The sequence below is a fragment of the Gymnodraco acuticeps genome, unplaced genomic scaffold (genome assembly GCF_902827175.1).
Source record: "Gymnodraco acuticeps unplaced genomic scaffold, fGymAcu1.1, whole genome shotgun sequence".
Classification (NCBI taxonomy): domain Eukaryota; kingdom Metazoa; phylum Chordata; class Actinopteri; order Perciformes; family Bathydraconidae; genus Gymnodraco; species Gymnodraco acuticeps.
In genome coordinates this window covers 372,943-385,000 of record NW_022991216.1, presented here as the reverse complement: position 1 = coordinate 385,000, position 12,058 = coordinate 372,943, and the positions used below count along the sequence as shown (strand labels likewise).

Sequence of the window (12,058 nt, the reverse complement as noted above, 5' to 3'; positions counted from 1 at the left end):
GGCAAAAATAATAATGACAGAAATACAGAAAACACAAAACTTCTTTGTACAAATATATCACCAATCTATAAATTGAATATATTAAGATATATCAAATATTTGATATTTAATCTATATATTATCAACTGTTTGGCACGTATCCTTTACAATAACTTTGAATTTAATACACAATAACTTTAAATCAACTTTCAGAGAATCCCCAAAAGTTTCCTGATTCGATCACAATTAAATTATGTAATTATTTAATGCTGTAAAAATAATGTAGCAGTTAATTCATAAACACATTAATGAGTGTAAGACGAGTTTTTAGTCAAAGACAACTTTATTATCAATATCTCTGATCGTGTTACAAACAGGGAGACCGAAGTGCGTTTCGTTGTCCCAAAGATTACACATTACAAATAACTACAAAAAAGAAATAGATTATGTATGTATACAAACATACACCAAATAAAGATAAAACATAGGCTTTTGTATGCTTTATTTTTACACAAATTATGAATTGTGCAATTGATTTAATTGTAATAAACAACAGTTACTCAGTGGGAAAAAGTGTGTAAACACCGGGAGCAATGGCGTCATTCATTAATCATTAACACGGACTGTTTTAAGCAAGGCGTGTTTATTTAGAAGACCTTTCAACAAAAAGTCCATTGAAAGTTCTGTAGCCTATATTATAGAAGCGAAAGAGGTTTTTACAATAAATTGTAAAAAATAAGGATATATAGGCCTAATAAGCACAAGTCGAATAAAACTGGAAAATTAAAGTTATTTGCGACGGATACGAAATGTGCAATTTAGTGATAGACAGGCACTTTCTTCGAATGGTTTCAGGTAGCCTAATGTTGTTTTTTCAAAACGACATTTAATTAAATTATTCTTATTATCATAATGAATAGGCTATGCATTATAGCATACTTGAATAGTCCCGGTAACACCACCTGACCTGAGCCGGTAAGTGAAGGTGTTCAGATGTCCTCAGTGTTTCTGCCCCCGTGTGGTGCAGTGAACCTTACAGTGTGTTTATCCTGCAAACACAAGCGACAGTGAACGCCTCACTAAACTGTTACATGCTCCTGCAGGGAGAACGGGAAATATAGGACACCTTAGCTTCATTGAGTAGATTACTGTCCTTATCATCATTAGGATTACTCTTATTAGTATAAGTATAAGTAGTAGTAGTAGTAGTAGTAGTAGTAGTAGTAGTAGTAGTAGTAGTAGTAGTAGTAGTAGTAGTAGTAGTAGTAGTAGTAGTAGTAGTAGTAGTAGTAGTAGTAGTAGTAGTAGTAGTAGTAGTATTTGCAGTAGTAGTAGTAGTAGTAGTAGTGGTAAGAGAGCCTATGCCATCAAGACATTTTTAGATTTTTTTTCATATGAAGCTGGTCCTTTTTTTTTACTTTTGTGATGTTTTTAAATCCATGAACAATCATGAAAGATGCTGCAGAACAGTTATAAATAAATTGTTAATGACCATGATTACCTTTTTTCTCTTTTAATGTTAATTCTCTCCCGGTATAAAAACGGTTAATCTTTTTACGTATCTGGTAAATTGTCCTGGTTTCAGGCAACAATTGCTTTCTTTATTTTCTCTGCCATTATGAAATGGTTGTACAGTGTTGTCAGCAGCTATTGAGAGACAACAAGCACTGGATACAAAATGTGATGTTTTTTGCTAAATATATACGTTTCCAGAACCTTGGAGCCCTCACATGAAGCTGCTTGTCCATACATCTCAATTTGAATGAGGTTTTCCTCCAGGGAGCCTCATTTTGTATGACTTCATACATAATTATGATGGTAACTGCTGTACATGATAACAGCTGTGTGAGGGAAGTAAAACCTAAGTTACTCACTCACTTACTTGCACATGCTGTGGTAAATACATGGGAGGTTGGAGTTTTCCATTAAAATTAACATGTTAAAAATAAAGATTTTTAGCTAAGAAAGACATTTCTAACAGGTTAGCAGAAGTCAGGTTGTTTTAAAAAAGGAAGGGTAGATGTCTTCATATCGAGGTGGACTTTCCTCCTCTGTCTTCTCAATCCTACAAGAATAAAACAACATGGCAGAACAGATTAAAGAGAAGAACTGGCTAATATCCAAGTGTTTCCAGCCCCAATTGGTTATTCTTTAAGCGCACATTAGGAAGCAGATTGCCCCTTTCAAAGAAAACACTGAGCAATCCCTACCCTACCCGTATGTGGCAGTCAGCAGTGGAAAGAGACAGAAACAGGTCAGAAGTTGTGACAACTTAAGTGAGAGCTGGTGAGCAGCATGTGTTCATAAGATCAGGGCAGCAGTTTAAAGTTATCCTAGGTTAACTGTATTATTGCTGCTGTCTGCTTTTATTAAAGTGAATTACTTTCCTGGAAACCTGCTGGGAGTAATCACCTAAAAACAATAAAAGAAAGTGAAAACTTGCAACTTTCCACTAATGAAAAGCAGCTTTGTGTTGAGCAGAAAGCTGTCCAAGGATATTTGATTGGATTTTAAATAATTGGTTCGTGCAATTGGTGGAAGAAAGATTTTTTCTATGACAATCCGCCATGTTATGATTCCCTCAGCACTTTGTTTAGGAACAGGTGGGGAAATATGATTAATGATGCCCCAATTAGCTTTATATACGCCGTCAAATACCTTTAATATGACGTTATAGCGTTGATTTTGCTCAGTGAAAGCCATATTTTGATGATGCCGCTAGTAAGACTGGGTCCCGAGGGTGATTAAAAGAGAATTTGACGAGCAATTTGGGTTTTAATCCTCTTCATTTTATTGACACGGGGCTTATTTGGTTTAATGAAAAGCCTAAGAAAGTGTTAAACACATTATATATGTAAAACATTTCTTTCCTTCTTATATTACTTTTGGACACATTTTGAAGTATAAAGATGTATGCAAATATCCGTGTGTTGACTTCTAGAGAGATTCATTGCGCTATAATTGACTGAGAGGTTTGACGGCCAAAAACACTTTGGGCCAAGTGGAAAGTGATCTTGTGGTTAATAAGAAATGAACTCCGGCACACTCTGTTTTAATGAGCGCTGTGAGAAGCTGTGACTTTTAGGCACAAATCTGACTGAAGATTGAAGATTAACTCTCTACCTCTGCCAGTTTCAGCTGCTTCAGTGCTGTTGCATGCTGACAGAACTTCATCAACACTTTTAAGGGGAGATTTCATGAAAAAACACATTTCTTCAGTGTTAATGCACATACGTACATTTGGGTATTTCAAGTGATTACCAACCCACAATTTGTGAAGTAAGACCAGTATTTTAGGGGCTGCCAATTACATTTTGCTTCCTTTTCCTAGGAAACATGCAGGTCTATATAATATACCGCTACTTAATGCGAGCTTCTCCACAAACAGCTTGAAAACTACCTTTGCGAACATGCGTCATATTTCTCTAACAATCAGAGAGTGGCTTTTAAAACTGCTTTTAAAAAATGTCGACCAAGGGTGAATAAAGGTAGAAAGACTGACAGTATTAGAAACATAATGTGTTTTTGAGCATTATTGCATTTGGAAAAATGTTATATTAGTAACCAAAATAGAAGTATGAAACTGAAAGTCACATTTAAGTACCCAAACTGGAAGTACAGATTATTTAAGCTTCCTCAAATGTCTGAACAATGTATGTAAGCAGTGTTTCATACCTGCTTCTCCTGTGCTCTGTTTCTTCTTCTTCTGCGCCACTCACACACCGGCCAGACTGGAACCCAGCGGCCTGGTGTACTTCCCGGTTTATAAAGTCATACGGAGGTGGAAGATGAAACATTGCTGTGGCATTGTGTAATATGATCGGTGGATTTATGCCACTTAAAATGATCGAAGGTCCTATTGATGTTTGATCCATGTCAGGCGCTCCTTCACCCAGCTGTCGGCAGGGCCCGCAGGAGACCACCCTAAACCTGTAGAAGCTGATTAGCATGACGGTGCCTCCGATGGAGATCAGGATGGGTCCTAGAAATTGGGTCCACCCAAAGTTGGAGTTTTCTGGGTAGTGATACCAGCCCATGGTGGTTAAAGTGGCACCCACAAGGCCGAGGGAAACTCCTGAGAACAGCAGGAAGACTCCAGACTTCTTGCTGTACTGCAAACTGTCTGAATGTGCAGGATGTCTGACCTGGTTGGTCTCCATGACAGGCCTTTGCAACATCAAGTGAGTCCAGGAAACCTTCAATCGTGAGTCTCCTGGGTGTGTGACACTCAGACTGATTCTCTCACAGTGAAGTCAAACTTATACACACTGAGTAACTAAAGTAATACATTAACCTGCACTGTAGTTCTGTTTGGCATAAAAACATGGTGCAACATTATGAGTCACAATCTACAAATAGCAGCTTTTCCTTTTCAGTAAATGAACTCATTTAGACCAAAAGAGTATACAGAATAATGCATATAATAGTAATTTATGCACAAAGTAATGTTGGGATGGTGAATTAGAAATGCTTGTGGCAGATAATATGTTTCGGCAAATGTATTTTAGCGTATTGAACATCCTCCTACACAATAAAACATAAGCCTGCAGTGAAATGATAGTACTATATTTACAGAAGACCCTATAAGGCTCATATTTTAGTCAGGTATGAGACATGTCCCCAGCCCCCAGGGAGCATACCGTGCGGTATTAAGACCACGAGATGAGATGGTCTTAATACCTCACCTCAGATCCCTGGTGTGTTTAAGGTCCATCTGAGAGGCAGGAAAATAAGAAGAAAGGGGGATTCCTGCACGCATAGAACGTGATCCAAAAACCCACCTTGTCACATGTCATTTCACACAGACACGTCTCCCATCTGCGCTGCAATGCATAACTCATCAGCTACAGCTCGTGCTGCAATAGTTGAACAATCAGTCGAGCATGTTAAGTGGAGGGGCTTAAAAACACATCACGCTATACGTGTTACAGTCAGAGGCTAAATGGGCTGCACACAAAGTGAAACCCACACAGAACACGCAGGCGGCCCACTGAGAGAGCACTTCAGTGTCACTAAAGCTGCCTGTTCTCTCAGTCTACAAGTCTATTGTTTCAGTTCTCCTGAAACTGTTGTCTGACTGCTTTTGAAGATTGGTTTGAAATCTTACCCATTTTAAACCGATGTTTAGAAGGTTTTCGGACCACTTGGGTATATTTGGTTTAGTTTTTAGCGCTAGGATTAGGGTTTTTAGTTTTCCTTAGCTTGTAAATGTTTCTAATAATGCATGAACTCTCTCCAACTCTAGAAGCGTTAGTTATATATTATACATATTTTCTGTTTAGTGTCTAGGCCCCTATTATAAAGCTTTGGCAAGCTAATCGGGGTGACCCATTTCACATATCTCCATTATATCTTATGGTTGCATTTGTATTTGTACAAACTTAATTTGATTTCTATAAAGCTATAAATATAAATATAGCTATAAATATTCTATAAATCATACTATAGTCTCCCTTACTCAGTGTTTCCTCTCTAGGCTGCAGCAGAGCAGTCTGAAAAAACAGCTAGACATGTGTGTGTGCACTAAAACAACACCTATAGTATGTTCATGAATTTTTAATCCCGAATGCAAACACGGTGACATGCAAACATGTTTTTCAGTTGAATTTCCTAGCAGTCTGCTCTTCTCCCAGTGGACAGCTTGCATTCGCTTACATGAAAGCACGTCCGCTCTGTGTGGCGTGTCACAAACCTGCCGATCGGAAGGCAGGATCACAAGCAAAACAAAAGGAAACAACAGACTATCAAACACACATTGCCAGAGGCAGACAAACCTAACCTGTGTGTGTCAGTGTCCCTGAATGTGTGCGTCTTTCTGTCTTTATGTTTACTATAGTCTCAGTTCATTTCACTTGGCACTAATGAACAAAGGGACAGATAACTATACAAAGAATCCATATGAGGGCAGTGTTTAAAGAACCCCCCAGAATTGAAGCTGCACAGATTCTTTCAATTAGCCAACTCCAAATATTTATGGTCTGAACATTTCCTCTCTGGAAGGAAGGAGAGATCAATGTGTGTGTGTGTGTGTGTGTGTGTGTGTGTGTGTGTGTGTGTGTGTGTGTGTGTCCTGTTACCTCACACTGGGGTGTACTGATCCCCTGGGCCTATGCTTCATTACACTTGATCTATGTGCCACCATTTTACTAAAGCAAACTCGCTCTTATATCAGAAATAATCCAAGAGCAGCCACATGTCAAATACCTAGTTAAAGTTCAGCATTAATGACACTTTAAAGATCTTTGTGCATGTAAATGGTCTGCAAAGGCTATTTTCCTACACATTCACCTCCTGCCTGAAACCTCTTCATTAGACTCCTTTGTTTACATTACATTACAACCTAATGAGATCACTATGTAACACTCGCGCTCCTATTGGCTAGCGCTCTAACACATTGTGCGTGATAGGCTAAGGCAGGGCTGTCCCTCCCTACAGGCCGATCACGCAGACTGCATGGGGCCTCACCTTGCGGAGGGAGCCTCAACTGAGCCGCCACAAATGCGGCGCAATTAGTGTGGCGCAGCACGGTTTCGCCGCTGCGAGGCTCCACTAGCACAACCCCCCCCCCCCCCGTCGACGCTCGCGAAACATCATATAACTTTGCGTGGGGCCTCAAGTTGGCCCTGGGCTAAGGGGTGGGAAATCTCTAATCGGTTGACCAATCACAACAGAACCATGTAACCAATCACAACAGAGCCGGCCAGCTAACCAATCAGAGCAGAGTGGGCTCTGGTTTCAGACAGAGGGTGAAAAGAGGTGCTGCAGCACAGACAGTATGAGAGAAATAAAGAGCTTTTTGAACATTCAATTAGAGGCACAGAATACTGATATGAACCTGGACATTTCTTTTTTTAATATGTCCTCTTTAAAAAATATACCGATAACATATTTTGAGAATCCTAACTAGTTACACATCACTCACATTTCCATCATGCACTAATGCATCAGAAGTGCACATTAGGCCCCAAATGTACCTCTTTTTACCTTGAGCCTGAAGCTTTTAAGTGTACAAAAAAAGTGACCGTTTCGACCTTATTGCCTCTTGTCCTTCTGTGCAAACACTGTCCTTGTCTCTTCTCCCATGTGTAAAGGATTTCAAATATACTATTGTTATATGTTTATAATAACCATTCCTCTCAGGCTCTTCCTGAGGTTTCCCTCTTTTTTGCTCCATTAAGGATATTTTGAGAGTTTTTTCTTATTCAAAGCAGGGGTCTAAGTATGGATTAAATATACATACAGTACAAAGCAACACAATTCCAGTGGCACATGCTGTTGGGCCAACAAAATAGGGCCAATGGATCACTGCAGGAATTAAGATGTGACCATTTCTCAGCGATCCCCTCCCCCAAACACACGCTCACACACACACACGCTTACGATGACAAATAGCCTGTGACGTGCCTCTGTGAACATGGCACGGAAGGGTCCACTCCGGGACTGAGTGTCTCCTCGCTGCATCTGACTTTCACTTCCTCTGAATCATTTCACCTTTCTAGCAGAGGTCAGAAAAAAAACATCCAGTGGAATCAAAAGGTAGTATTCCTGTATCTGTCCGTCTCAGGATTCACCGTCTGACTCTGAATTTGTGAACTAGCGCAGGGGTACTCAATTACATTTTGAAGAGATCCACTAACCCTAACCCTAATAGTTCATCCCAGCAAAGGTCCACACTTCATAATGTCTAAATTGCATAAAGTAGCCCACCCATATGTCAATGAAATAAAATCAACACCATGTACTTCTTTAACATGCAACAAAGCGTGGCATTTGTATGGAAACCAACCTAAATAGAATTAGCCTTATAGCTAGCATTATGAGGCCCATTGCAAATAAAATAAAACAAGACCAAAACAGTTTGGTGCAGCCAGTTATCTCTTCACAGTTTGTATACTTCCCCTCCTTTCTTTCTTAACACAATGCACACAACAATGTCTTACATTTCAAGTCAGATAGAACAGGCACAATTTCAAGCACCATTTCAAGTAAAATAAAATATGACTGAATCTCATATTCAAGACCTTTTTGAACATTACAGCATGGAGACATGTCACAGTACAGGCATACAACCCAAACATGAACCTGGAAACTAGAAATGCATTTCCTGCTGAAAATGCGTGTGAATGCTGTAAACTGTGTACATTTTGATTGATTGATTGATTGAAAAGTTTATTAACAGCTTGTATATTGGGTACAGTACAGTACAGCTTTGTTGCTGAATTTAGCAGAAAATGCAGAAAAAGCTTTATATTGTATTAGTTGAATGGTCTCTGTAGCTGCTTTTAGCTACAGAAACCAAGTAAGTGTGTTGCTGAACTTAGCAGAGAAATGCAGAAAAGTGAAATGATTTGAATCAAAATTGTTACAGCTCAAATGCATTGCAATGACTTTGTTGAAAACTTGAAAGTGAAATGTTAAACTGGAAGAGTAGGAAAAATAGTGAAGAAGCTTCATATTTAAAAGAAAAGGTTTAAAAAAGGTATAAACAACAACATGTATAGCCTCAATGTCCTGACATAGCTGAATAATGTAATCGTTGAATGGTTTCTGCAGCTGAAAATAGGCTGAAGGAGTTAGATATCAGATGTATGTAGTAGTGAATGAATGTGTATTAAGAAGAGAAAATAAAGTAAAAACGCTTTGAAAAGCAGCAGAATATTTTAACTGCAAACTTTTGAACTAAAACCATACGTCACCAATAATGTATAAAATATGTGGAACATGTTGAAGTCGGTATGAAGTCTTCATCAGACAGAAAATAATAGGCTGAGACAGTCTGTTAAACTCCAGTCTGTGGGTGTTTCTCAATGTCGAGGACGCTTCCTTGGTAGCATATGTCTTCCGAGTCACTTGCTTCAGAAGCGAGGCAAGAATCCTTGCTAGCCTCGAAAGACGAAGAATTGTGGAACAGGATAACAGGTGTGCAGGTGTGCGTCATATGCGAGGCCCCGCCTTAAATGTAGCGCGATTTCCGCCAAAGATTTGGAAATTGGTCCGTGCGCAAAGCATTATGGGGATTTTAAGACCGCGGAGTCTACACATAGTACGCCAGCCTCGGTAGAATTCCAAGTATGGACATTGGAACAGTGTCCTTCGGCGGCACTCGATGACGTAGTATGCTTGAAATAGTGGCTCTGGAGCAGTCTTCCTCGACATTGAGAAGCACCCTCTACTGCAGGGGTAGGCAAGTAAGTTGGGCCGTGGGCCAATTTTTTGCTGAGCCGCAAGATGGCGGGCCAGAACATAATCAAAGCCTAATTCAAGGAATTGATTTTGGTAAGAGGGTGCAGCGCCCCTGTTCCCCGGTTCAGAACAAACTCTGATATCGCTGATGACCCTCCCCATCAACACTCTGATGCGCAGTCAGATCCGCTGATTGGTTCACTGATGATATAGGCGCCCAATCCAGAGCCTCTGGCTAGACCCGCCCAAAGAGAGGCTCGTCCTCTCCAGCCCCATTTCAGTCCCAAAGCCAGGGCTATTATCTGTATTTTAACAGACTTATCTTTTAAATTGAGGTGTATTTATTGTTCTTTTCAAAGTCTATTTTTCTCTGAAATTGTAGGGAGGATGGTCCTCCCTTTCCTCAATGGACGAGTCTCCACTGAGTAAAGTAGAGTTATTAACTAGGTAGCAGTGTTATTTAACATACTTTTATTCTGATAAGTATTGTCAAGTTCTCTGGGTTTTTGGCATTTATTTGAGTGTTTGCCCACATTTGAGAGGCTTGAGGGACAACTGGAATCCTTTTTCCTTTTCTTTATTTCAACTTTTCAAGGACACATTAGGATTCTTTCAGGTTGAAAACCTTTAAAAAATACCAAAGGACAAAATAAATCAATTACAGCAGTTTTGCTTTGCAATTTCATATATTATAACCTAAATTAATCAATAACCAAGTATTTTACTCAAACTCAATGTATTTAATAGTTAAATAAGTACTTTAATTGACCTAGTTCCCCCCAACCACACATTTGCCATATGTGACCCGCTCTCTCGAAATCAGTCGGAAGTCGCAACGGCTCATTTCAAAATAAACGTGGATTTGCGTAAAAAAATAGTTTTTCGGGGTTCGGGTGTTTTGTTTGATTTTAAATAAACAAAGTCTTGGCTTTCAGAATATGACATTTTTATTTCCAAAATCACACGATAAATACATGTTTGAAGCTTGTAAAGGGAAGATGACAGCTCTCCCTCCACTCTGCTCTTCCACAGCGCCGCTTCCCCTCCCTCCGCTGACATTATGAATGTAAGCGGATATGTCGGGACAGAATTTATTTTACCGGACAAATTTGAAACTTACCGGTCATATTTCAATAATAATAATAAGAATGGTGTAGCAGAGTTTCCGTTAGCAGGTAATCACCGGACTAGGACCGGATATGCTGATGTTTAAAACTCAGTTAATGGGGCTCATTTTTATATTGCTTCAGTTTATAATCGTTACAGATCAAAAAGTTCAGATTCATTTTTCAATAAATGATTCCACAAACAACATAATTATTACATTCAAACAAACTACTTGTAGTAGATGAAGTACATTATTCAAAAGTTTACAATAACTTTGAATAATAACACGGGAGAAACGGATGCTCTCTTTTCCTCTCTCCCTCCCTCTCTCTCCTGACAGCCCGTCAGTTTGCTAAACAGTGGGCGGGGCTTCAGGTGATTATGCAGAGCTGCGTGTCTCCATCAGACTCAGCAGCTGATCTGATCTCTCTCTCGGGTCCGGTTACACTTCACTCGCGTTTATGTCCATATGATCAGATCCAGCTCTCCTGATCGGCCTTTATAGAGAGCACCGATCAAACTATTAAGAGTGAATATCGGCCGATAATGACCGGCGGCCGATCGATCGGCGGCTAACAGAAACCCTGATGTGCGACTGTCGGTCCTATGTTGTAAAAAAAAAAAAAAAAAAAAAAAAAAATCAAAATAATATTTTATTTTTGATTCTCAAAATTACGGGCCAAATATTATTGCTGGCGGGCCAACAATGGCCCGCGGGCCGCCTGTTGTCGACCCATGCTCTAGAGGCTTCTCAATACTCAAATTTCCCCTCCTCGACTCCCCTCCTCGAGACTTAGACCCGCCCACAGGAGATGCGAGCGGAGGACCGAGGAGGGGAACCGAGGAGAGAGGAGGGGAAGCAGCAGACGTTTAAAGAAATGAGAACTCCTCTCCTCTGAGCGGTCATTTTAAAGAGACGTCCGTTCATTATTACGTGGCAACAGCTGCATCAGCTGTCGAGTGTTTTGTCGCTGTATCTCTGTTAGATCAGCTGAACATTGTTCCCCCACATATTTACTTTGAATTCATTGAGAGTGCGGTATAATGAGACAATAACAGGCTACAGATGCGGACACACACACACAAATATATTTATATAAATATATACAATTTAAAGTATGAGCGCACTCTCATAATAACGTAACACAATCAGAGACTGGATATATCCCCCCCTCTCTCTGGTCGCTAAAATGGGGAATTTAAATTACGGGCCAAAAGTTGTATTTACAAGTATTAAAAGTAAGCAGAGGACACCAAACCAACTGAGACCCGTCTGTCCGCCGCATTTACGCACTGTACAACACATACCTACACACTGTACCACACACACCTACACACTGTACCACACACACACCTACACACTGTACCACACACACCTACAGCTCCTAAAGCATAAGCCGTGTATTTTATTATGTGAAGCAATGGTCTTAGAAAAATATCGACTCTTTGTTTGTAGATATCTACTAAACTAAAGCAAATAAAGAGAGTAGGTCTGTTATACTGAGTGATATATATTATACACACTGCTCTGCTTTCTGCACGGACCTTACAGCTGTTCTCTCTGGAATGATCGCGACGCGATGAAAGCAGTTTCTAAAATAATATCCAGGGGATGCATGCAGAGCTGTCATTGGCTGAGATAAGTCCGGCCGTGCGTCACGCCTCCACCGTTCCCGGAAATGCATCCGTGGAGGAACCATCAGTGTATCCTCGGTTATAGCTCCTCCAGAGAGCCTCCTCGACGCTCGATGCTCGGTCCTCGGTGTGCATTTAGAGAAATGAGACGTCC

The 12,058-nt window shown here is 40.1% G+C and overlaps 1 protein-coding gene across 1 annotated transcript; it reads right to left on the bottom strand.

Annotated features, from left to right (window-relative positions):
- Positions 1–1,956: 1,956 nt before the first annotated feature.
- tmem174 (transmembrane protein 174) lies at positions 1,957–4,180 on the bottom strand. The gene is made up of 2 exons (XM_034238818.1): positions 3,655–4,180; positions 1,957–2,044 (listed from the first exon to the last, which is right to left on the bottom strand). The coding sequence occupies exons 1-2, from the start codon at positions 4,155–4,157 to the stop codon at positions 1,972–1,974; spliced, it is 576 nt and encodes a 191-aa protein (XP_034094709.1). The 5' UTR covers positions 4,158–4,180; the 3' UTR covers positions 1,957–1,971.
- Positions 4,181–12,058: the final 7,878 nt, after the last annotated feature.